Source organism: Osmerus mordax, chromosome 4 (assembly GCF_038355195.1).
Source record: "Osmerus mordax isolate fOsmMor3 chromosome 4, fOsmMor3.pri, whole genome shotgun sequence".
Lineage (NCBI taxonomy): Eukaryota > Metazoa > Chordata > Actinopteri > Osmeriformes > Osmeridae > Osmerus > Osmerus mordax.
The window spans coordinates 3945902-3971805 of NC_090053.1; the positions used below are offsets into that span (position 1 = coordinate 3945902).

At 41.7% G+C, this 25904-nt stretch overlaps 6 protein-coding genes across 12 annotated transcripts; 3 read left to right on the plus strand and 3 right to left on the minus strand.

Annotated features, from left to right (window-relative positions):
• Positions 1–112: 112 nt before the first annotated feature.
• On the plus strand, positions 113–4745 carry cd151 (CD151 molecule). 2 transcript variants are annotated; one of them, XM_067234829.1, is made up of 9 exons: positions 113–248; positions 1462–1543; positions 1712–1903; positions 2685–2759; positions 3113–3133; positions 3541–3645; positions 3783–3938; positions 4023–4109; positions 4201–4745. In XM_067234829.1, exons 2-9 carry the CDS (start codon positions 1463–1465, stop codon positions 4258–4260), a joined length of 777 nt encoding a protein of 258 aa, XP_067090930.1. In that variant the 5' UTR covers positions 113–248; position 1462; the 3' UTR covers positions 4261–4745. The 2 variants fall into 2 exon arrangements, with proteins under 2 accessions (XP_067090930.1, XP_067090932.1); XM_067234831.1 differs by lacking the exon at positions 3113–3133.
• Positions 4746–4838: 93 nt separating this feature from the next.
• gatd1 (glutamine amidotransferase class 1 domain containing 1) lies at positions 4839–7085 on the plus strand. Its single transcript, XM_067234832.1, has 7 exons — positions 4839–5147; positions 5312–5388; positions 5497–5602; positions 5733–5840; positions 5967–6058; positions 6358–6451; positions 6542–7085. The coding sequence occupies exons 1-7, from the start codon at positions 5099–5101 to the stop codon at positions 6655–6657; spliced, it is 642 nt and encodes a 213-aa protein (XP_067090933.1). The 5' UTR covers positions 4839–5098; the 3' UTR covers positions 6658–7085.
• A 32-nt stretch (positions 7086–7117) lies between these two features.
• On the minus strand, positions 7118–10748 carry chid1 (chitinase domain containing 1). 5 transcript variants are annotated; one of them, XM_067234827.1, is made up of 13 exons: positions 10718–10748; positions 9956–10029; positions 9607–9750; positions 9272–9404; positions 9125–9169; positions 8918–9024; positions 8732–8793; positions 8558–8647; positions 8353–8454; positions 8103–8252; positions 7923–8003; positions 7724–7766; positions 7118–7618 (listed from the first exon to the last, which is right to left on the minus strand). In XM_067234827.1, the coding sequence occupies exons 2-13, from the start codon at positions 10016–10018 to the stop codon at positions 7520–7522; spliced, it is 1119 nt and encodes a 372-aa protein (XP_067090928.1). In that variant the 5' UTR covers positions 10019–10029; positions 10718–10748; the 3' UTR covers positions 7118–7519. The 5 variants fall into 5 exon arrangements, with proteins under 5 accessions (XP_067090928.1, XP_067090927.1, XP_067090926.1 ...); XM_067234826.1 differs by having other exon boundaries at positions 10708–10722; XM_067234825.1 differs by lacking the exon at positions 10718–10748 and adding an exon at positions 10467–10657.
• On the plus strand, positions 10455–18662 carry ighmbp2 (immunoglobulin mu DNA binding protein 2). The gene is made up of 17 exons (XM_067234833.1): positions 10455–10489; positions 10889–10971; positions 11199–11368; positions 11509–11704; positions 11800–11894; positions 12098–12261; positions 12460–12660; positions 12786–12933; positions 13243–13417; positions 13527–13709; positions 13958–14076; positions 14217–14311; positions 14404–14527; positions 14615–14901; positions 14950–15532; positions 15656–15855; positions 15935–18662. The coding sequence occupies exons 2-17, from the start codon at positions 10895–10897 to the stop codon at positions 16127–16129; spliced, it is 3012 nt and encodes a 1003-aa protein (XP_067090934.1). The 5' UTR covers positions 10455–10489; positions 10889–10894; the 3' UTR covers positions 16130–18662.
• On the minus strand, positions 16151–18271 carry LOC136942065 (zinc-binding protein A33-like). Its single transcript, XM_067234820.1, has 6 exons — positions 17870–18271; positions 17600–17695; positions 17288–17518; positions 17169–17191; positions 16938–17056; positions 16151–16846 (listed from the first exon to the last, which is right to left on the minus strand). The coding sequence occupies exons 1-6, from the start codon at positions 18269–18271 to the stop codon at positions 16284–16286; spliced, it is 1434 nt and encodes a 477-aa protein (XP_067090921.1). The 3' UTR covers positions 16151–16283.
• Positions 18663–19478: 816 nt separating the features above from the next.
• Positions 19479–25887, minus strand: rapsn (receptor-associated protein of the synapse, 43kD). Of its 2 annotated transcripts, none has more exons than XM_067234823.1 (8): positions 25284–25887; positions 24309–24488; positions 23304–23462; positions 21889–21987; positions 21647–21769; positions 21484–21537; positions 20962–21161; positions 19479–20739 (listed from the first exon to the last, which is right to left on the minus strand). In XM_067234823.1, exons 1-8 carry the CDS (start codon positions 25506–25508, stop codon positions 20667–20669), a joined length of 1113 nt encoding a protein of 370 aa, XP_067090924.1. In that variant the 5' UTR covers positions 25509–25887; the 3' UTR covers positions 19479–20666. The 2 variants fall into 2 exon arrangements, with proteins under 2 accessions (XP_067090924.1, XP_067090923.1); XM_067234822.1 differs by having other exon boundaries at positions 24150–24488; positions 25284–25886.
• Between the last annotated feature and the right edge of the window lie 17 nt (positions 25888–25904).

Consider the following 25904-nt stretch of genomic DNA (forward strand, 5'->3'; position numbering starts at 1 on the left):
AGCCAGTTACAGTATGTACACTGTATGGCCTGCTGATGGCAGCAATGCACCAGCTTTAGCTTGTGAGACTTGTCCCACTGCTAAAAGCAGAAAGCAGCCCGGGCTTGGGTCTCTGTGTCAGCAGAGAGTTCTCACTGTTGTCCATAACCTTCAGAGAGAGCAGCAGACCAAGCCCTGGGGTTCAACTGGAACCGTTACTCTGATAAGCTACGAGCTGTTAGGGGTCAGGGCCCACGCTGTGACTGCAGGTAAGGAGCTATTATTCTGGGACACGGGGGTTCAGAGGATTTTCCATGACACAACAGTGGTTTCAAGTTATATTAAGAATATGACGTAGTGAAGTCACTTTGTTTTGATTAGTAACCTCAGTCATTATTGGAAGTGTTTGCGTTATATTTTTATATTCTCTTGAACAATTCTTTTAATCTAATGTCAGACCATGATCCCTGACCAGTAACTTGTGTAACTCTTGATGTGTGTTAGAAAAACATCCAATTGTTGACTGCCATGTGTCTCCCCAGCCCACCATCTATGCTAACTCAGAGCATTAACATGAATAGATTTTTAAATAAACTGTCGGGAGGGACATAGAAAAACAATCAAACAAGCAGAATTTGACTAATCTTCTGAATTAGGACAGGTGTCCGACAGTGTGTCTTCATTTAGTATAAGTGCGTTGGGATGCCAGGTTAAGGTTACTGAGACAGCAGACATATCTATATCGCTGCTGGTTGGCATATGAGACAAGTTGTAAATGTATATATTCCCCTTACAACATGCAATTTATCAGGGCTCACTCCTTTGCACAATGACAACCTTAGCATGCTTTCAAATACTTCAGATTATGTTTACGGTACACTACTTAATGGTCATGCTGTTAGATGTTTAAAATACATTTTTATTTTCACATCTGTGTTCTTCATGTACCATAAATATTTTGCTAATGTATCTTGAAGGCTCTGAGTGCACTCTTGGTTAAAACATGGTTTCATTTTCTCATTAAAATATATCACAATGTGGATATTGTAACCCAAGAACCACCGTGACCAGATAATTAGACAATTTTAAAAAGACTTACTGTCATATCCAGGGAGGTAGTCATGCGATCATAATCTTAACTCTACTGTGACTGAACTGGATATGGGTAGAAATGAAAGCATCACGTGTTAAGTCTCTAGAGTATGCTTCAATATAAACTCAGGTCTGTGAACTGTATACCCAAACATGTGCCCATAGGCATACGTCTTGGGGCAGAATTAGGGTCCCTATCAGTGACCAGTCAGGGCAGGGGTCGTGTTAGCATCTAGGGTGATAAAATAGATTTGCCTCAACCATCAGTCAAACCAAACCTATGCCCTTGCATGTGTCTATCTTTAATTCGTTCTGTGGAACCGGACCTTCTGTATATCAGCATGATAACCTGATTCTAGTGACTGCTTATGAACATTATCTTCCTTTCAGGATGGTGCTTGAGGAAAAAACTAACAGCTGTGGGACAATATGTCTAAAATATCTTCTGTTCACCTTTAACCTTCTTTTCTGGGTAAGTTCGCTTCTCTACACACTGCCTTATGCACAGCCTTGCTCGTGTACTTTTAGTGGTGCCAGGAACTGCATGTTCCTGTTATTGCAAACTTCTCTGTGTTTTATGGTGCCTTTCTTCGATCATCTGGTTTGAATTGAACTGAGAGATAGCTCTGTGTTGTGTTAGCTGGCAGGTGGTGCTGTTATGGCAGTGGGAGTGTGGACCATGGTGGAGAAGAGTGACTATATCAGTCTGCTCAGCTCCAGCTACTACTCCATTTCCGCCTACATCTTGATAGCTGCTGGGTGCATCGTTATAATGACAGGGATTATAGGGTGTTGTGCCACTCTGAAGGAGATGAAGAGTCTTCTGATAGTGGTAAGAGAGGACTCACATGACGTGTAAACTGTATGTACCCCAATACTCCCCACACAACGACACATGCACAATCACATGATGAAAATCAATACAATTTAACCATCGGAAATTACAACAATTTAAAGATATGTGTGTGTGTTTATATATGAACTTATGTGTTTACATGTACACAGTCTGGTTTGAGTTGATACGTATTAAAGGTTAAGCCTTGGGGATTTTGGGATCCTTGTTGTTCAGAAGTCATTGCTGTGTTGGCTGGTACTCTTGTATACAGTACAGGTAATGCGCTCAGGTAATGCGCTCAGGTAATGCGCTCAGGTAATGCGCTCAGGTAATGCACTCAGGTGAACACACAGCGGTGTCAGACATAACAGAGTATACTGGGTGTATCTTTAAGAGGTCAAATTTAGAAAGTGACTCAGGCCAGAGGAATGAGTGGCATCACAGGCAGGCACTAGGACTTCTGGGTGGGATCGTAAGCGACAGAAAGAGAAATAGTGATATAAATACTCCAAGCTCTCTGTGATGAATTATCTATTTTAATATTCCTCATGCCCTTTTGGTGCACATCATTTCTGCATTTTTGTCATGGTAGATACATAATCACAACTTGAAATAGTGCTCAAAATATCACTATTCTTATTACAATGCTTCAACAATGTTTTTGTACGTCATTCGAGTATGACTACTTCACTGACACAGACAACTATACAATACAGCTGCTTGTTGATATCTGCATGTTTTATTCAGATCAGCCTGTCACTCTCTCTTTCCTTCACAGTACCTTGTTTTGTTGCTCTGTATTTTCCTGTTGGAAATTACAGCTGGGGTGCTGGCATACATCAACTACCAGGAGGTAAATAAATACAAAATCTCTCATATTCACAATAAAATGCTACATTCTGTCAAATATCACCTCACATCAACTATCACCCTATATCACTAAATATGAACGTATATAAAGGCTATATAAAATATGGATTTAATCACCTAATTCTACAATCCCTTTGATGTTTAGTACCTTAGCATGTACCTTGCATGCACAAGTAACTATGAAAAGATTATTCACTCTCACACTCTAATTCATTGAGCATGTGACCCCACAATTCAAATGTTCTCATTCCTTCTTGTATGTTTGCATGCTCTCCATTTCTCTTTGTGTTCCCTTATTTTCATTATCTTTCTTTCTTCCCCCCTTTCCTACTCCAGTGTTTCCCTCTATGCCATCAGGTAAAATAGTCTGCTGTCACCTCTTTCAACCTGGTGTCAAACTATTTCTCTGTCATATTTCTTTCTAGTTTTTTGTGTTCTGTCATTTGAAACTCTACTCAGAATGTTTATGCTTGATGAGGGGTAGGTGTGTGTGTGGGGGGGTGGGGGGGGAGGGGGATATGTTTGTGTATATATTACCTCATATATTCTGACCCTTTTGAAGTCATTGGACAGGTATGGTGGAATGGAAAAAATAGCAACTTGACCACAAACAATATTTACAAGAGGGAAAGGAATGTTGCGTTTACTACTGGATGAAACATTCAGTGTCAGTATGCTTGTCAGTGTGTATGATGAGTCTCGTTATCAGTGGTGGTAACCGGTTATCAGTGGTGGTAACCGGCCCTGTGCTTGTGTCTGCATAGTTGGATGAGGAGCTGAAACAGAACCTGAAGGAAACAATGGTGATGAAATATCAGCAGCCCGGTGAAGAGAGCATCACCCAAGCAGTGGACAAGCTTCATCAAGAGGTAGAGAGTATTTCACACTGTAATGCTTTCAAATGTGAATGTTGAGACCTTAAAACTGCCTGTTTGGCATAATGTAAATGCTAACATTCATATTTAAGTTGAGATATATTCTATCCCCTCTGTCACATGTTTCTCAGTTCAAGTGTTGTGGCAGTAACAACTCTTCTGACTGGTCAGCCAGTGTGTGGATTCAGGCAGCACCGAATGACAGGCTGGTCCCTGACAGCTGCTGTAAAACCCCTAGTGACCACTGTGGTCGCAGGGACCATCCCAGCAATATCTATAATGTGGAGGTGAGTTGACCATTTGGGATCTCTCAGGTGTTCAGCTGACTTTGAATGTCCTTTTTGACAGTTGTGATTGTTCTTAACTTTTAGGGAGGTTGCATCACCAAGTTAGAGGAATTCATCCTGAGTCAATTGCAGATCCTTGGTGCAGTGGGTATAGGAATCGCTTTTCTTCAGGTAAAATTCCATGTCTCGCTTTCACTGTTCTGTGTTGAAATGAGAGCACAATGGAATGATAACTGTGGGGATGTGTCTCTCTATCTTTCAGCTTGTTGGGATGATGTTTACTTGCTGCCTTTATCGAAATCTAAAGGAGGAGCCATACTAAATCTGGAAACATTCAGAAGTGAAAATATTTTTGCCAAATGTTTTAGATATTTGTGCTATTGCCAACAGATGGGTTAAGATCAGCACTGCGTTCCCAGAGTGAATTCATCTCAACCCCACCCTTAACTACATAATAAAAATACTTTTATAAAATTATCAAGGTATCCCTAGCTGGCTGCTGGATAGCCAGTGTTCTATTGTGAAATACAGTAGCATTGCATGTTTTCTTTTCCAAAATGTTAGCCCCAACTATCTAATGATATTTTTCAAAGGATGACCTTTTAAAATAGCATAGTTTTGTCTTGCTCGACTCCTGTTGTTCACGAATTGTCACTAATGATTTATTGTGCAAACGCCTAGCCACAATTTCAAGCATGCCTCCACCTCTAGCGCCTCAGCTTGAAGCAAAAGGTGGGATTGCATTTCCGATTTGGCACCTGGCCCGTTCCAGTAATGTATTTTATATTAAAATGTTCTGTTCTTGAACCTGACTCACTTTTTTTGTTAGTTTTCTTTGCTGAACTCTGCTGCGTTTGAAACACATCTGTAATGGGGAAAAGCACTTAACTTCTTTTTTCCGTATGGACTACGACTTTCGTTTCTTATACTACTTCCAGTAACTTAAAAGCCACCAAAATAATTTAACTTTGTAACGACAATTATTATATTAATATAGTTATTAACCCTAATCCTAACCATAGACTGTATCCTAACCCTTTAAATACTTTTATTTTGAAAGGAGTCTGAAATTGTTCAATAGTCATGCGACTTCCTGTTTAGTTTCACCTCGGGGGCCTCGTTTGAACCAAGGCTTCCAAAGGGCTTGATAAAATATCAAAATGTCCTCAAAACCCACTTGCTTAATAGTAGCAAGTGCTGCAGCCCAAGGTAAGATTTGCTACGTAATACATGCATGATAAGCAATACAATACCTTGCGTGTCACTGTCATACTATACGCAGATCCAGCAAAACTGCTGGTTGGGTGCTTGTTCCTGGACTAAGAGATCTTGCATGTTTTATTCCTTTGATTACCATAGTTCTTTGTCTTTAGGTGTGTCAGCCCGTTCATTCCTTCAGTCATTCAGTCTTTGCAGCCCAGTTTTCAACATACAGACGGCTACACCGGGGGTGAGGACATGTCACAAAAATATTGCGTTCATTTAGCAGCCGCTTTCATCCAAGTCAACGTAAATTTATAACAATGTAACAATTAAGTATTTCTTGTCTTTGCTACAGGGGAAGCCCATTGACTTTGTTGGGGTAGATGAAAGCACAGCTAGATGGGTGCAAGACTTCAGTGCAAAGTCATACGCAACGCCAGCTAAACTAGAGTCAATAGATGGTGAGATTCTGTTGATAGGGGCTAGTGCTTTAGGAAAGCAGATTTCCGGTGTTGATCATATCAATCAGCGTTAAAATAACTCAACATGGTTTTCGTATTTAGAAGTCAGTGTCCTGATGGCGTGTTTCAGGTGCCCGTTACCAAGCACTGCTGATCCCAGACTGCCCTGGGGCACTTAATGACCTGGCCCATAGTGGCTCCATGGCAAGGATCCTCACACACTTCACCTCTCAACAAAGTGAGTTTAAACACTGAACGTAACTGTAATTTTAAGATGATAGGCATTCTGTAAATCAATTACAGTTTCATAACAATAGCTGGATTCAACTACATCATGAAGCTGTCCAACGTTTGTTACCTCCAGAGCCTGTGTGTGCAGTAGGACAGGGGGTATCTTCTCTTTGCTGCGCCACAGAGGGTCAGAAGTGGATCTTCAGCGACTACAGTCTCACTGGGGTTTGTGTTTATGAAATGGGTTGAATCATTCACATTATGTATTTTCATGTGATTTTGTTTTCTCTTTGTAAAATACAGCTGTTTTTCTAGATATTGTGCAGAACAACAAGGGTTATAATGATAATATTATGTTAAAGTGGGCCTTTCTTTTTGGCTTATTTTGTGAAACCACTGGAAATCAAACTTGAGTTGGAGAAAAGCATGGAAGTTATAAGGAATAATTGGGGGTGCTGTTTCTCATATTTGATTTTGATAATGTCAACTATTATAACCCTTATTATTCCGTATCCTTTCCACAGCCCTCTGTGTTTGAGCTAGTGCGTAGTCCAGACTTTGCTAACCTGCCACTTATAGTGGAGGACTTTGTCAAAGACAGTGGTGGATCATACACAGGTAAGATAAAGACACTGGTGGTTTGTTTTTAACTTTGATTATAAAGTTGAATTATTATGAATATTAAAGCTCGTCTTTTCCCCCCCACAGCGAGTAAAGAAGATGCCATACATGTAGTTATAGATCGACACCTGGTAACTGGTCAGAATATTCAGTCAACATCACTTGCTGTAAATAATCTTATTCTGCTCTGTAATTGCAAGTGAATTTAGTAGCAAAATGTATGGCCAGTTTTAACAGCTAAAAAGAAAGCAACGCCATGGTTACAATCCAGTCATGTGACAGACAAACATCCAGGAAGCTCCTAAGCAGGGTATATATTAAGACAGACATCATTGTTAATGTTTGCAAGCAACCCATGGAGCAGATTTGGTCACCTTTCACAACCTTTTAAATAGTTAATTATTAAAACATTCAGCACTAAGAAAACAATGATTATAATTGCAATTTCTCATATGTTTTGAGTGATTCACAATCATATGCAGCAGCTGTATATTTTCTATTTGTCTTGTAAATTTCTTCCACGCATCCGGTCGCATTTTCCATGCTGACCCACATCAGCGGCAGAAGATATAGTACGCATGTCTCTGGTTGCATTAACTTTCATGAAATCAATGTTAAACCAAATTTTAAACATTTTTGTCAGAGTAATTTTTACATCCTTTAAAGAAATGACTGTAGAGGAACTTTACATTTTTGGAAAACTTCTAGTTCTGTATTTCTCATTTATTTCCATTGTTTTCCAAAACAACTCCAAGCAGCACACTCACATTACACAGAGTACAGATCATGAACCTCTTCCATGCCACAGTATAAGAACAGCAATGTTGATTGGTAATTAACTGGTCCAGCCTGTTTCTGATTCCAGAGTTCAGTTTCATCTTTTCAGTAAGGACTCCCAGCTGAGGTGCTGTATATAACTTAAGACTCCTGAGATTTTCTTCTTTGCTGATGGTTTAGTAAAAACTACTTGATAGTTGAGAAACAGTAGAACATCCACATGCTAGTGTTCAATGGACCCAGGATGTGGCCATGAACTGTGTCCATTTTGAGTACTTATCCTTTTTCTCATAGAAGGTCATAGAAATAGTCCAGTCCTTGTCCTAATTCCCACATGGAAATGCCTGTGCCTAGTTCTGTGGCCAATGCGATCCGTAGGTGGATAGACTGTAAAGAAATAGAAAAGCCATTTAAGTGCAGAAATCAAGGTGTTAATGTTGGGAGAAATTATGGAGGGGAGTGTATGTGTGTGGGGTTCAAACATAGTCCTACCTTCAGTGTTGGGTAATAGACGATATGCTTAATTCCATTGCTCCTGGAATATGTTATAAGTTTTTAGTCACATTCAATAGATATCAGAAATTGTTCGCTCTGCTTCATTACAAATGGAAATGCTACTGTTTAATAAGAAATCCAGGAATGACCATCCTGACACAACTTCTTATACGAAATGTAATGGAAGTACACACACCTCTTAAAACTGAAGTAATGCTCTCCAGCCTGCTCATCCCAAAGCAGCCTTGGCTTTAGGTCTTTCAACATGTCAATGTACCTTCGAAGCAGACAAAGGATCAAGAGTCAAATTCAGGTGAGACTTGCTCACAAGAAAAACGGCAAGGTACTACATAGTGAGGTACAAAGTTGTACTCACCTGCCCCCAAGGATAGGTTCTGCTCCTTGGCTAGAGAAGTCCAAGCCATACAAGTTGAGTCCAAGCAGAATCTTGTGTCTCCACTGGGAGCCTGGCGACAACTGGAACACACAATCTCTCATCCAGGGCAGTGGTGAACTTGGACCTGGACTAAGAGATTGAGCAAATGTTAATTTAGTTGCAATAGATTTCCAAATGCTGATATTTTAGACACTGCGTGATGTTCAGCAATGACACGTGTTTCTCTTACTGGCCCGAAGGTGAGTAGTCGTAAGTCATGAGGCTGAATCCATCCACTACAGGAGCCAATTGGTCAAACTCCGCCCTACCAAACATGCCTGGCTGTCCTGAACTGATTACAGTAGTGAGATCAAACCAAGGTCAGAAATGGGAGACATGCTTTTGAAGTTCGGTTATGTTAATCAGGCTGTAACATCAGTAACGGATGGGCGTACCTTGTCACTCCAGGTGGGATGACAAGCACACAGTCTAGTTTCTTAGACTTCAAAGTCTCACATAAATGTGTCACCAGGTGAACCAGCTCCCTGTAGGGGGATATATAGTGTTAGATGTAGACCTGTATGTTCCATAACTTATGAATAGAGGGAGATCAGAATTATGTTACATACTTCCTCTTGTTTCCACCCAATTGACTCCATAATTCAAGTGTATAGCCATCGAAGCCTTCCGTCTTCAAAAACAAAGTAATTAGGATAGCAAATAGCATGAGCACATTTTAGTAACTAGACTGTAGCATAATGGATGACTCATTCACTTGACATGTATCAACAAATGATGTCCATCTCCCTAGTTACCGTTGCCACATCCACCATTTCACTTCCAAGCTCCTCAATTTCATCCTCGCTATCTAGCACACTCATGTAGTCCTCGTACGACCAGCCATCAAACAACAGACGGGGAACTAGAGTGAGGGATAAGGAGAGCCTGAGCCAGGGGATGAACATAGAGTAGACCACTGGTCATTGTAAGAAGTACATGAAATATCCAGAAAATCCACTTACCCATCTTGATTTTTCTATTAGACTTTTTCACTGCTTTGACCCAGCCTATGGGGTAATTGATGTAGAATATGGGGTAAGTTCCTGTTCTAGACATTAATAGTTTGAAACACTGTACAGCAAAACATTGAACAACACAATATTCAATACCTGGGTCATGGTCGTGAAGGCCAGTGATATGAAAGCTTTCTGGTCCCCGGCGTCGAAGTTGTAACCAAACAGGAGAGACAGATGTAAGCTTAGGGCCAAACGTCTTTGCTAAGTCATACCCATGGGAGTTCCACTGGAGGGGAGGAAAGTATAAGATACAGGGCACACAAGTTATTTTAGTTTAAATGTTATACACTATGTTGTGCAATACGCTTTTAGACAACACACCTTGTGTGGTCATCCTCAATACAACAGTTCGGAATTCTGTTCATAACTGTCAGCTGGATGGTAAAGATTCAGGGAGTAGATATAATCAGATGTGATTACAGACTTACAGGGGTTATGAATCCAAGAACTGGTCCTTGGAATGAACGCTTAACCTGGGTACAGAATCTCTTCTCCTCCCTCACGATGTCTCTCCATTGTGCGTCTGAAACAACGAGGCCTCTTTCCAAAACTGGATACTCAGCTGTTGATGTCTACAACATAAAATACCTATATTGTTAACACAGCATTTTTCATTACGAGTAAGTTGAAACACAACTTATGGACAAGTTGGTAATGAATATGAATGGCCTAATTTTCCATTGCTGTAACCAGAGTTTGCAGCCCTATTACAGAATTAAATGCAATCAAAAAAATAAATAATTGTTGTGTTTAGTTTAAGGTTTAGCACGACCTCACCTCTGGTTCCTGAGTTTTGGGGGGCTTCTTGGCATCCGTTTTTGACAGAGTGGCACTAACCATCAGAATCGATGCTGTAGTGTACAGAAGGATGTATGCGGCTCTCATTTCCACTATAGTCTGTGCAGTGATACAATTCGAGTAAAACTAACAGCAGCTAGCTAGCTACCAACCCAGTTCAAACCAATAATAACTTGACGTATGTGCGTAATGCAGGAATCACTTTGACAATTCGCTGACACAACCACGCAAAATAAATATTTTCGCCTTGGTAAGTTTTATGAAAGACGATATATTAAATAACGCATGACACCAAAATGGCAATGGATAAATGCATTCACAAAATCCTCGTCGGAAGAGACAGGTTGACTGTGTCACTCTTTTGACATATGCCCGATGAGCTCCAAGAAGACACTTCCTACTTCAATGACATGCTTTAGCTAGCTTTTCCACAATAAGAGTCTGCACAGTTAGAATTTAAGGACGTAACTCTGATAAGCACGTAGACTACCTGTCAGAAGACCGATCTCCCAGGTAACAATTGTTCTTGCTTATGGGACAAGCAAAACCATGTGCTGTTAATCAGACTATTTTAGCTAGCTATATAATTCAGAGACTACAGATTAGCTAGCAAAACCAGCGTTGTTGTTTTCATAGCATATGCTAGCTAGTACTAGCTACAAACACAGTAGCTAGCGATAAACTAGCTAGCACTAACTAGCCTGCTTTGCCCATGCACATTATCAACTTACTTCTACGTACATTTCTTTAGCGCCGGCCACACAGACTTTATCATATTGCATTACATTGAACCGTCTAGCTAGCTAACACATCTCCTTTTTTAGCCTGCCATTCAAGGTACTTGGTTTAGATGTGCAGTATCAGCAGTTGCTATTATTGTCAGATGTCAGTGATGCGTCTTATTCTTGTTAGGAAGAAATGGAAGTTGAACGTTTTGTGACAAAGACCCTTGAGCTCCTGCAGGAGGAGAGAGAAGCTGAGATCGAGGAGACAAGGTAATACCCCCCCCCCCCTCTCTCTCTCTCTCTCTCTCTCTCTCTCTCTCTCTCTCTCTCTCTCTCTCTCTCTCTCTCTCTCTCTCAAACACACAAACTCACACACTTTACAGTACACATTTCCATTGCCAGTCAGGTCGTTTAAAATAGATAAAATGTGTTACCACCAGAAGGTTTTATTTTCTCATAATAAAACACAAAATGATAAACCATGTTTTTATCTCAAGGCTATGGCAGGAGAGTGTCTCTCTGAAGGATCTTCAGAACAAAGGAGTGTGTCTGCTGAAACTTCACATAGGAAGTCAGTCAACGGGCCTATATGGACGGTCTCTTCTGGTGCTGGAGCCAAGGAAGCATGTTGGTAGCTCAGTTCTTCCCAGTAACAGCTTTGGGCCTGGTAAGCAAGTTGAAAACGTGTTGTCAGACATGATTTTGTTCTTAAGATTTCAAGATATTGATTAAACTGTATCAATGTGGTAATTTTGTTAATTATGAAACAAATGCTATGTTACTAAAGTACTGACTTTAATTGTACAGGGGACATTGTGGGTTTATATGACACGAGTGGTTGCAGTCCATCCTCACAAATTGGTACTGGGGTGGTGACACGCATCAGCCAGACATCTGTTACAGTAGCTTTTGAAGATTCCCAGGATGGTCTCAACATCGACACGGATGGCCTCTATAACCTCCTGAAGCTCGCAAATGATGTCACCTACAAACGCATGAAGAAGTGAGTAAACAGTGGACCATGAATGCATATTAACGAATGGAATATGGTTGTGGTTTTGAAAACATTACAATGACCAAAATCTGCTTTGTTTGCAGAGCCCTAAATACACTCAATGGATATGGCAGTGGACCAGCATCTAGTTTGATAGGTGTTCTCTTTGGCTACTCGGAACCTACCCAGCTACAATCCAGTAAGGCTGCCTTATCCACATACTCTGATACACCTCGTATTTCAGTTATACTATACGGTATTATTATCTCCGTAGGTATAATGTAAACTTTTTGAAGAAGAAAAATAAACAACTAGATCTTGAGTTGCGTTGGTTACTCTCGAAAAGCCAACATTTCTAAGTGTTTTGTTCAATGGTTTAGTTCACGTCTCTCCTTTGCGCAGGTGATGTAGCTTTCTTCAACTTGGGCCTAGATGATTCTCAGCGAGAGGCAGTGTCCTTTGCGTTGTCTCAGAGGGAAGTGGCTGTGATTCATGGGCCACCAGGGACTGGGAAAACAACCACAGTGCTAGAAGTCATCCTCCAAGCTGTAAAACAGGGACAGAAGGTATAGTGGTGCATCCGCATAGGCGTTTTCTTTAAAGATTGTCCTGAATCTACAACTGTGTATCGTGATGAAATGTGTTACCTGTCGTTCAGTGCTGTGTTTGTGACGTGGGGTTGGGGGGGGAAGGAATCTGCGGCTTTGATAGATTAACTATGTTCTAATTAGGTGTGCGTTGTTTCTCATTCTGTGTGGTTGCAGGTCCTGTGCTGTGCTTCCTCTAACGTTGCTGTGGATAACCTGGTGGAGCGCCTGGCTAAATGCAAGGCCAAGGTCCTGAGACTGGGCCACCCTGCCAGACTGCTGGAGTCCATACAGAAACACTCTCTGGATGCTGTCTTGGCCCAGAGCGACAACACTAACATCATAGCTGACATCCGCAAGGACATCGATAAAGCCTTTGTAAGTTTAGCGCTTGGACCAGCATGTGGTTTGCATTACGGAATATTCTACACTCGCAATTGCTTGTTCTTCGCTGTAGTAAGGCTTTTGTTACTGACTGTGTTCTCCCTCACTGTACCATGAAGATGGGAATGAAGAAGATGCGTGACAAAGGAGAAAGGTTTAATCTGAAGCGAGAAGTTGGGGAGCTAAAAAAAGAGCTGAGGACCAGGGAAGCAACAGCCATCACTCAGATACTCAAGCGCGCCGATGTTGTTTTATCAACCAACACGGGTACGTGATCGCCGCCATTGTTGAGAATGTGGGTCTTAACATGGTAGCTGTAATCGCATGAACAGGAGTGATGTCAAAGTAATTACATTTTACATTTAGTCATTTAGCAGACGCTCTTATCCAGAGCGACTTACAGTAAGTACAGGGACATTCCCCCCGAGGCAAGTAGGGTGAAGTGCCTTGCCCAAGGACACAACGTCTTCTGCATGGGCAGGAATCGAACCGGCAACCTTCGGATTAATAGCCCGATTCCCTAACCGCTTAGCCATCTGACCCCTGAAATTCTGAAGTCACTTCCTGTGTTTCCAGGTGCCTCTGCTGATGGGCCTCTGAAGTACCTACCGGTGGATCACTTTGATTGGGTGGTGATCGACGAGTGTGCCCAAGCGCTGGAGAGCAGCTGCTGGATCGCTCTGCTGAAAGCACGGAAGTGCGTTCTGGCTGGAGACTACAAGCAACTGCCGCCCACCATCAAGTCACATGCGTAAATAATACATGTTCCTCTGTTGGGACTTTTTCCTTAATCAATTACATTTCAAATACATTTAGTCTTTTTTGATCAAAACTGCTTTCCTTACCATTGCCTCTTATAGAGCTGCAGCCAAAGGTTTGTCTGTCAGTCTTATGGAGAGGCTGATTCAGAAGTACGGGGACTCTGTTGTCCGGATGCTGACCGTGCAGTACCGCATGAACAGTGCCATCATGGAGTGGGCCTCAAAAGAGATGTACCAGGGGAAGCTAACTGCCCACTGTTCAGTTGAGAAACACTTGTTAAAGTAAGAACTTGCTCAATCAATGTACATTCAATGATGTAAATCCAGTATGTACAATTTGATATTTTTTTCCGTAAAAAAAAATTCAGGCCGCTCAATTTCGAACTGTGAAATTCAGATCCAGATTTTTACAATGTCTGGCTCCGCCCCTGCCTACCGCCACAAATATAATCACATTCTGTGGGAAACACTATAATATTAACTAGCGTTAAATAAGATGTCAGTAATGTTGTTGTCTGGCTTCTTCTCAGGGATCTTCCTGGCGTCATCAGTAATGAAGAGACCAGCACCCCTCTTCTCCTGATCGACACTGCAGGCTGTGGCCTGAGTGAGATGGAGGTGGCCGATGAGCAATCGAAAGGCAATCAGGGTACGTTTTCCCTTCTACAACAACCCACCCCCCCTGCCCCAAACTACACAATTATGTCTCAACCGAGTACAAATCTAGCCCAGAGACCTTTCGTATCACGTTGTCAATCCTCTACCAAACTCATCTGCACGAATCCCCAGGTGAGGTGGACATTGTTGACTTGCACATAAAAGCCTTGACCACAGCTGGGTTGAAGGCCAGGGACATTGCTGTTATCGCCCCGTACAATTTACAGGTAAGTCATTGTGTTGTTAACCTCCACTCAAAAACCTATGTGTAGAAAGAGTATTGAGAAAGAGGTTCACAGTTTGGTTGCTGTTTCTACAGGTACACTTACTACGTCAGAGGCTCTCTGCCAAGCATCCTGAACTGGAGATCAAGTCTGTGGACGGCTTCCAGGGAAGAGAGAAAGAAGCTGTTGTACTTTCATTGGTGCGGTCTAACAGGAAAGGTAATCTGTCTTTTCTTAAAGCCATATTTGCATATTGCTAAAGGCTTTCTCTGATGATGCGGTTGCACTGTGTTCATTCTATCTCAGGTGAAGTTGGATTTCTCGCTGAAGACAGAAGAATCAACGTGGCTGTGACCCGGGCCAGGCGTCACCTGACTGTGGTGTGTGACACGCAGACCGTACAGAACCATGGCTTCCTCAAGTCCCTGATTGACCACATGACTGAATGTGGAGAGGTTCGGACAGCCTTCGAGTACCTCCAGGATATCGTGCCACAGAACTACACCCGTGACCACAAAGAGACCAAAACGAATGCTAACACTAATGGCTCCTCCTCTGCTAAACAGAAGGCCGGGGGTCACCCAGGGGGCCAGGTCGGGGGTCACCCAGGGGGCCAGGTCGGGGGTCACCCAGGGGGCCAGGTCGGGGGTCACCCAGGGGGCAAGGTAGAGATGGGACACAAGAAGCCAACTGTCAGTAAAAGCAAGGGAGGAGAGGCCACCTCAAGGTCTCACACCAAGGACAGCTCTTCCACACTCACAGAGGAAGAACAGACAAAGAACAAATACACCAAGATCAAGGATCAAATCGAAGGCTTTCTGAAGGAGCCAAACCTGCCGGAACTACGATTCCCATCTTCGCTCAACTCCCATGACCGCCTCCTGGTCCACCAGATCTCTGAGGAGCTGGGGCTGAGGCACGAGAGCCAGGGGGAGGGCAGGGACAGATGCATCACTGTGTCCAGACCGCCACCATCAGGACCAGGGCCTCAAGAGGGGGAGGCGGGGGACAGGCCCCCGCACCCCACAGCGAAGGAAGTGGAGGAGAATGATCCAGAACCTATAGCCGAGTCTTCAAATAAACCCCTATTGGACCTGAAGAGTCTCCATCTGGAACGCATGAGAAGGGAGCAAGAGAGAAGGGAGGAAAACATGAAACTGAAAAAGCAGCAAGATGCTATCCGTACGATGCAAAGTCAGCCCACAAAGAAGGCAAAGTCCAAAGGTTTGTAGAATTTTGTGTATATACATACACACACACACACACACACAGTATACATAATTCAACCATGTTCCATGCTCCATGTTCATGCTATGTTGTAAACTGTTTTATTCCTTCACCGTCAAGGGAAGAGCCATACGAAAGCAGGTGCCTCTGACATTGCAGCTGCCGCTACTGTGGAAGACGACTTCGATGCTCTCATCAGTGCTGTGGTGAAGGCAGAGAGCGTGTGCAGTTTTGTCAAATGCAAAACCTCGGTTCTTTTACTAGGACAACTCTGCCAGTTTTGTAACAGACAGTACTGTCTCAGCCACCACATACCTGAGGTAAAACATTGATTCTTCTAGGTGTGAATATCTTTAATACCTACGACTGATCTCATTCCTGATACGTCTGGTTATTCAGGTTCATGGCTGTGGGGACAAAGCCAAGTCTCATGCCCGGATGAGGATAAGCAAAGAGGGCGTGCTTTATGCTGGCAGTGGACAAAAGGACAAGTCGGTGGATCCTAACAAGAAGGCCTATCTGCACAGGAAACTGGATTCCAGACTTAAAGACATGGCAACTCAGAGGAAAACAAAACCAAAAGAGAAGGAATGAGTTTTTAATTCAAATGTCTAAATCACTACAATGTTCAACAGTAATAATCATACTTGAGCCACAGTAAATAATTATTTCCTGCTGAATGAAATGCATCTTTCATTGTTACACTGTCGCTGCGTCAACAAAGTCATACTGAGCGTAAGACACCGACTCAGTGAGTTTTGGCCCATTGTACTCGAGATATCGTCAGCGGACATATTCTCATTGAGATACAGCTTTTTCCGCACTCGCTCATGCCGGGTGACAGGTAGGGGAACATCCTCTCAGTGAACTTGTCCTTGAAAGTATATATTGAAGTGAGGTCTGCAGCGTTGAGGAACACCACTCTTCCTTTATCATAGTCCAGCTCCACAATGATGCGTTGAGGCCTGTTCTTAACAGACAGCTGGGTCCGTGCCGAGGTCTGAGCCCAGTACTTGTCTCCATTGCACAAGCCTATCACCCAGAATCCCTCTGATGGGCTCATAAAAACTGTGCTCTTGCGTTTGATGGACTCCCGGGCCACCCCTATGTACCAGTCACTGCTGGGCCCCACCTCTACAGTCCAGCTGTGTTTACCAGAGGTGAACCCCTTGGCGGCCAGCACTGCAATTCGGTGGGTATGACGTTCTGGGTTGTCTGGAAGGACTTGTCTAGGGCAGTACTCCACACTGGTGAACTCTTCAGAGAAGGTCAGATTGGCCTGTGCTGTGTTAGGGTCCAAAGTGATTGGATCTGTAAAAATGAACGTATTTATTAGTGTTTATGGGTATTTTGGTTGTTTCTGTTCGATGGAAAGGAGATTCTGTAAAAGATGTGAACTCACAACACTGCACAATATCTTTCATTTTTCTCCAAGTTTGAAACTTGAGGGATCCGACATGTCCAGCTACATCTATCAGAACATCTCTCAAGCACTCTGGATTCCTCAAGGTGTATTTGCTCCTAAAACATGGTGAAAAGATTAATCCAAACTTAGATTTAGTAATTATATTTTTTAGATTGTAAAACTAGAAAATCTTTGAATTTTTCATTCATTGGAATATACTGCACACACCTGGTCTTAGTCTGCTTGTAGTCCTGTAAATGGAATACGGGTACCAAATCAAAGTATATAAATATGTTTAAGTATTTTTCTAAACATTTTAAAGATCAAATTTTGAGCAAAAGACACACCTTTAGAAAAAGCAAGTCATTTTTTCTCCAAGTCATCTCCAAATCAGCTATGATGCCTGATAGGTCTGCTATCTGCTTCTCAATGAACTCCAGCTTCCCACAAATCAGAGTGGTCTTCAATTCCTCCTCCTTTCTCAGCTTTACCAGCTTAGCCTTCTCATCCGCCCATAGAAACTGGTGTAACTTTGCAAACTCTTCATTGATCTGCTTCTCAGTTTGGTCTGCTTGAGTCTGCAGATTCAAAGTAGAATTAGCTATTTTATTTTGTTGTGATTGTTCCCATTATATACCTGATGAATTAAAAATACATACCTTGATGTACAGTTTGGTATGCCCCCAATCTTCTTTAGTCATTTTCAGTATTTTTAGATGTTTGTGAAAGGAATCAAGCTTTGCAGAGACATCTTTCTGAAATATTAGTTTAAAAAAAAGTCTTTATGACGATGATTTAAGCTGTGGGCAGAGGCCTTTGCTGAAGGGATGCAGGTATCAAAATGTGTTGCTAAATGTCCACACCTGCTGGTCAGTATATAGCCTGTTGCTTGTTTTCCTAACCACCAAAGTGAACCGTTTTTGACTTACCTTTTTATCCAGAGCATACTCCCCCACAGGGAAACATTCATGAACTTTATGCCGCGTGGATGACTTACAAAACAAACAGATCAACTCTTCATCATTGTGACAAAACAGCTGCAGTTCCTCTTTGTGAAGAAGGCAAAGTTCCACTGCGTTCTTGTGTGTCCTTTGCTCCTGAAAAGATTCTGAGGCTATCTTTAGTGCTAAGTTGATAGGAGGCTTTCCTACCACTGACACAGTGCGACACACGGGGCATTCCCGAGATCCTTTCCGTGCCCAGAGTTTCTCTAGACAAGCTTTGCAAGAGAAATGTCCACAACGTAGTTCAACTGGGACATTGAACACCTCATAGCACACTGGACAAAGAAGGTCCTCCTCAGAAAGTGAAGGCCCCAGGTAGTCCGCCATTAGTATGACTAGTCTCTGTAGTCTCTTCTTTGACACATGCTTTGCTCTTACTGATAATTAAGTAGGGTTTGGTTCATGCTGACATTCAAGTTGAACTGGTTCATAACCAATTTCTCGTCAGAGTATATTTTCCTCATTGTTTGGACCTGCTGCTTTGTTTTCTCACAGCTGTGACGATACAATCGTTAACATTGAAGATTTAAATACTTGTAAAAGTAATTTTAAAAAGTACTTTTCCTTTATCTATGGTGGTATTCAGAAGAAAAAAGCACGCACTTGTTTTATCGATTAAATTAAAATGCAAATAAACTCAGCCTTTTATTTCAACAATCCATAGAAAATAAGCATTTACAGTACATGAGTTTCGCAAGTCATATATTGACTACATAACTATTAGTATTTGGCTCATTTAGATGCTTAGGTGTTCTTTACAATGTGATGCTGGCCACATTAAGATTTGGACTATTATGTAAAAAAAAAGAAAAACTAATAACCTGTGTACAAGGTGAAAGTGTACATTACCACAAGGACTTGGCTGACCTTGTATTTGCACAGCATAACTCTTATAAGGCAAAGAATGGATTAACATGCCGAGGTAGTTAAACCACTGAAAGACAGCTTTTGCACTGTTATAAACGTACTACACTAGATTATTTTATCCATTGTTTTAGGCAAAGCAGGGAAATGACATATTTTACACTGAATATCAACATCTCAGAGACGACAACAATATCTAGCATATTAGTTTCAGCAATCGAGTTGAACATTTACAAATCATACTAAAGGTAGACGGACAACAAAAGGAAAAAAGGTGAAAGATATACTTGGCAATACTTGATAAAGTGATGGTGATAATGCAATACACAAATTGTGATTTAATGGATTTTAACATACAAAGTTGCACTGTCAATATTTTGATATAACTCGGGGAACACCCTAAGCAAAATTGTATGTACAGTAAATCTACAGTTTGATTTCAAATCACATAAAGTACAGTGTGCTGAATGATAAATTCATGCTGAAAACTACATTTAGCATTTACTCATCAAAACTAGGATTAACACCACCTAGAAAACATGTTTGTACTTCTCACAGTATGAAATACATTGCTTCTTCTCAATAAATGAATGTTAAAATCTGCCTTAACATTTACTTAAACATGTACAAAATATTGATATAAATAAATAAACAGTCATCATGTTTGTACAGTTTCACTTTGATCAGCTGACAGTTGCTCTACATGCTAAAGGAAGCATGCAATAACAAGTGTTGAGTTATTGCTCTTTTTAGTATCACTTCCATACGAGAAGTTCTTTGAATTTCAACATCTTAAGTCAATCCGGCTGTTGTCCTCAAAACAGTAAACATTCATTAAGCTAACTAAAGTACCAGTCATATTTACACATAGCTACAAGAGCACCACCAGAGAAGTAGATTCATAAAATAAATAGCTTTACAGAGTATTGTTCATGCAAATGATTGGTCAGGTAAGATCGTTTCCCAATAACATGAGGTTTCCCTTCTTAACAATCTTTTGACTTCAATCACAACACATTTCTGTTAGTGTTAAACACAAGGGGAACTTTTCTCCAGAAATAAATGCTGGACAGGAATTTCTATGAATAACACAATGTGTGTTGAACAATTCCTCATCACTTAGAATAAGGAAAAGAGCTGCTTAACCATGTTTTTTTGTAAAGACATACTAGTATTTGTTTTCTTAAGATTAGTTAGTTTTACCTAAATACAATTTACAGTTTAAATCAAGACAATTGTAACAGATAAAGGTACTGTAAAGTATTAACATCAGTATAAGCTGAGGTAACCAATTAAAAGCCTTAATGTTATCGTGTCTACCGGGATATGACAATATGCTCCTACCAAACTACAAAAAAAGAATATGTCTAAATACAGTATATAGTATTATTAGAATTAAACAGTGATATTAAAATCAGAATCAGCTGGTCATTATACGCTGATATCTGAATGCCATATGTTGTGGCCAGAGATTTGAACAAAAGTTGAATAATTGTCATTGAACATAATTCTCTGGCACATACTTGCAATGTTATTTCAAACTATATAATGTTAAATAATCATGAGGTTATTCGAAGGTCTTCGAAGTTGGTTTCTTTTCACAAAAAAAGTAACTTGTCAGTTTGCAGTTTTCCCTTATCTCAGCCAGGACAGACATAATGTCTGTCCAGAACCAGTCATGACAGCAGTATCCACAGTACTAGGGTCCCCGTCCTGGTAGAGTCAGAGCTGGCGATCTGCTCAGCGTTCTGCACCTCCAGAGGCAGCCTGCTTTCTTACTTACACCAGGAGTCCAGAGGTTGAGGAGGGGCATGCAGTAGAGTCCTGCAGATCCCAAGCAGGCACATGTCTTAGACCCTCACACAAACCCAGGCTTCATAGAGGACCGACGGCATTTAGGACAGCCCTTTGTCCCATTAGTCTGCAGGCACCTTCGAAGATAAAACATGAACTAACGTCAAATGCTCTATTGAACTCTGAAGCTTTAGAACAGACAGTTATATGTGAGCTATTACTATAAGTATTCAATCACTCTCCAGACGTCGGCATCTTTTAATACACAAATACACTGAAGAAAATTACAAAATGAAGAAAAATGTAAAAAAAAAAAAAAAAGACAGTTTCAAGGTACAGATAAGAGCAAGAGCACCTACTTGAGGTGGAAGATGTGGGAGCACGGTAAAGCCTGCAGCTGTTGGTCCTTCTCCCCGATGGACTCGCCGCACATCCCACAGTACAGCTCCAGCTCCTCCACACACTGCAGGAACTTCACCACCTGCTCCCTCAGTTCCTCCTGCTGTTCCTTACTGCGGAAGATCCCCTCGCTGAGGCAATGCACCTTCAACGAACACAGCTGAGGGGAACGTCATGCACAGTAAAGTAAGTACAGTACAGTCTATTTGTAAAGCACCTCTCTCAGATCAAAAATCACAAAGTGCTTCACAGCAAAATGCAATACAACACCACAAATTAAGATACAAGAACAATTTAAATAGCATAACAAATAACATAACAACCATAAAGTTGGAAGTTAGAAACCACACAGTGACACTCAACAAGGGGGCACTGGTAATACTTAAAATTCAGACAAATGTATCTTCATGTTTTATAACTGAATGCATGTGTTGCCCATGTGTCAGGGTCATTTAAAGAAAGTAGGAATTATCTGCACAAACCTTGTTTCCTAAAGCCTCAGCCAACTCCTGTGTTCGCTGCAAAGACTCGATTGCCTGGTAGAGGAAAACACACATTTGTCATCAGGAATGTATCCCACCAGACATCTGTAACATTCTTGAGGGAAGGAAACTGGGAAGGAAAAGTTGTAAAGGTAATATCTACCCTGTCTAGTTCTTTCTGTTGGAGCCAACACTTTGCTACTCCCAGGTAGACTTGTGCTTGTCCAAGGCGATTTCCAATCTCTGTCATGATGCACATTGAGGATTCGTAGCGAGGGAGTGCTTTCTGGAGGCACGAAAAAGATTTCAAAGGGAATATTCACTGTAGCTTTAAAACACAATCAATTTAAGATGAACACTTAACATCTAATAATACACGTTCCTAACTTAGCAATGGCACCTTACATCAACGTCATTTCTGCAGCGGTGAATGTCAGCAAAGTTTAGCAAGCACAGTGCCTGAAGAGGACGGTCCCCATGTTGCAGTGCAATCTTCATGGACTCCTGGAAACAAATTAGGTCGAGTTCATACAACGTACAATATACACTAGAAAATACACACGCTTAACTGTTGTGCTGCCGTCGGGTCACATGACCCAAAGGTTCATAACAAACCATCGTTGTGTTTACCCAATTTTACCCAATACAAAAATAATTATTTTTTTTTTACTTTTAACATTCGCAATGTGGGGGGTCTGAGACAGCCATACAGTTGAAAATGCTTCACTTTGTTTTTGTATGCGGTAAAGTTGTCGCAATACGACGGTGGGTCACAACGACTGATGGGTCAGAATGGCCCGAAGATAACACAAGGGTTAAAGAACACTGTCACCATCACCAAACTCTCATCTTTTTTCTTTTAAACGTCATTGTTGTTGCATGGCTTCAGTAATTCAGTAATCAGTCTAATTCTAACTGACCTTTAGTATTGGAGCAAGAAAGTACATAAACCACTGTGAAATCCTCGCTGGTGTGGGCATAGGTAGTAGTTTAATGAAAATATCAATTATGTCAAGAGCATGGACAATGTTTTGCCTACCCATCCCCTTCAGTATGTTCGAGTTCTCCAATCGCAGTGATGTATGATGATGTCTACTAGATACAGTAGGCTTTTGCTACAGATGGAAATACTGTGACATTGTCGCCACTGATTTAACTCCAGGATTTTGTATGTGTACAATGGCATTCTAGGTATGACAGGATGAATGAATTGTGCGGCTAAATGTATTCTGCAGAAGTAATAAATCTGAAAAGTACCTCTCTGCCCTGCTAATACACTAAGTCCTCCTGCCGTCCGAAGCAATGACATCAAGTTATTTTCTGAACAGTACATAATTAGAACAGAGTTAAGACTAAAGCCACTCTCTTCATTAACACCTTAAACCACCACCTAACAGAGCATATTTTTGTCAGGGTCTAAGGTCCAGTACAACAGATCAACTTCCAGCTGCACCTGTCAGTATCACAGTGGTCTATCTCCAACCTAAATATCCCACTCTGGGATCCAGACACTTCAAGGTGGTTGGTGTCAGAATTATCTTGATATTACATTTACATTTAGTCATTTAGCAGATGCTCTTATCCAGAGCGACTTACAGTAAGTACAGGGACATTCCCCCCGAAGCAAGTAGGGTGAAGTGCCTTGCCCAAGGACACACCATCATTTTGGAACGGCCGGGAATCAAACTGGCAACCTTCAGATTACTAGCCCGACTCCCTCACCACTCAGCCATCTGACTTCCTGATATGATGATTACAATACTTTTCACACTGACAAACCTAAGTTCCGGGCTTGTCTGTAGGACACTAATAGACAATACCTCACAGCATTCCATGGCATCTGGCAGGCGATCCAGTTTCCTGTAGGCCACTGACATATGGTACTGGCTCATGGCGCGGTACTTCAGGCTCCAGCCCTTGCCATAGTCGTTGACCAGCTCCGCCGCTTTGCAAGGGAAGAAGAGGGCTTTCTCATAGTCCTGCCAGGAGATGGGGAGAATGGTTTAGTGAGGCCTAATTCATCTCCTGTAAGAAACATATAAAAACAGAAAAGTCCTTATGTATTGTATATCTCATCAATATTGTGGTATTAGTATCAGCTTTAGGGTATTGTCATGCTTGAGCATTCCTACTTTGGGTGTAGTCTTGAACAACTTGGCTGTACTGTATGAACGGAAGATTCTAGACTGTCGTAACAAAGAAGCTTTTCTATTTTGTTTCACGAAAGAACTCAACATGCGGGTACATTCTTTGAACACCACCTCATCACAAACTCATTGAAACCAATCCTCTCTGGGAAGCCAGAGGATTACTCTTACAAATCTCTAGTGTCAAGGGTACTGCGTGTGCCTGCGACAAGCCTGCCTTTCTCTGTCATTCTATGTTGTAGACACATAGTATAGATACAATCCTGGACTTAAGTCATGTCCAGTCAACCTCTGGATACAGTGGTCATGTAAAACAGAACAGCTTTAAATGAAACGCAATGATAAAGTACATTTATGAAATTAGCTCTTCGATTATTTCAATCTAACCATTAGCTAAAACAATTGACTATTTTCTGTCATGCAATGTGTGTTTTCAGTTTAAGACAATTTCATGGAAGCAGTTTACATTCTGCAGGCTTATTAAACTAATAATCTCAAGCTGGGTTCCTGAAACCATACCTTGAGCTGGACGTAGAAGTTTCCGAGACTGCAACACACCCTGCACTCCAGCATCTTGTCATCGTTATTGTGTGCGTAACGAAGGGCTTTCTCATAGCTTTCCAGGGCTTTCTGGAAAACACTGAGGCCCAGGAAGGCATTGCCCATGCTCAGACACACCTGGCCATTGAGCTGTAAGCTCACTGTGGTGCCCTGCATGTTCAAGCAGGTTTTGCAATAAGAGACCGTTTTCTGGAAATCACATAACTTCTCATTGCTTCGTGCCAGGTTGAGGTAGCCCTCGGTCAGGAAGTCTGGATCCTCCATCTCTCTGGCTGTATCAATCTGGGCCAAAGCATACTGAAGGAGGGAAGGTAGTGTGAGGTGAGGAGCAGGACTAAAACACAAGGCCTCTGTAGTGGCTAAAACACATTAAAATGGTGTATTTAATAGAAAATTTTATTTATAGGTTTAGGATTTAAACCTAGCTTATTCATCATATAGACACGTTTTTCCCCTCCATTGACACAGGGTTTTTGAATTGCATGGAAGATGGTGGTTCTCTAGTTTCTGGGGCTTGGTAAGTTGTTAATGAAGTCTTCACTAAGCTGTGTGTGAGTAAGGGAGGTTTGTGTCAACAAGGAGCGCTGCATTGAAGCTCCGGTTGCAAGGCACTCACTTTGTCCTGTATCCCACGGAAGCCACAAATTAACCAACCAGTAGTCCTCAAGATTCAACCAAGAAGACCCTAATAAAAACATGTTCCACAGTCCTATTCCCTAGTTACTTGGCCAAAGTTGAAAAGCTGTAAAGGTTGCAACAGGAGACCTACAAAAAGGTACTTAATATTTGTCCCTGACAAATTTGATGACACGTTAAATTAATGAGAGCCCTAGCACCCACCTCATCAAATTCCTTATATGTTAACTTCCCCCCAGACTTCAAAATTGTTCTGTTTTCCTATTGTCTCCAACTCATGATCTACTTCACACACAGATTAGAGCAGTTTATCATTTTCAAATCGTTTTCGCCACCCATCAACAGAACCAACATCATCCATTACAAATGATAGTTTCCCTGAACAAACTTCATTACCTAATTTGTATAGGTACAAGATCACTGGGCAGTATTCAGACAGGATGTTAGTAGGCTTACCTTGAGCATCTCTTTATACTTTCCCATCTCTGAGTGGGCAGTAATCAGACATCCCAAAACCCGAAACTTCCCTCCAGGATCCGAGGTCTTTTCCAGCACCTTGGTCCAGACGTGGAGGGCTTTGTCTGTGTGGTTGGACTGATACAGCTTAAGGCCCTTTTCTATCTGCTGCTTGGTTTGGTCCTGGCCCATCTCTGCTGCAAGGTGCCTCATAAAAATATTCATCCGCTGAGGTGTTTTTTACGCTTTCAGAGGGAGAGCAAAAGCGTATATCCTTGCCATGCACAGGTTAAGTCACAAAAGATCCTGTAAAGACGATCCTCTGAGAGTTCCGTGCCAAAAGGCTTCCTAGATCCAGACCTTTCAGCTCCGGGTGTGCTGGGACAGAAAGGAAACTGGATCCACCACATTAAAGGGCCAACAAACCAAGACCTTCATTGCCCATCCATATCTTTAGTGAAATCTTTAGAGGACAACAAACTTCCCTCAATCCAAAGATCCAATTCACCTTTTAGGTGTTTACAAGTTCTCCCTTGAAATTCTGGTGTAAAAAACGCCAAAAGGAATACCTCTCCGTTCGAAGTGCTTGCAGTGGTATCCCAAAATATCTACTCCCTCCAC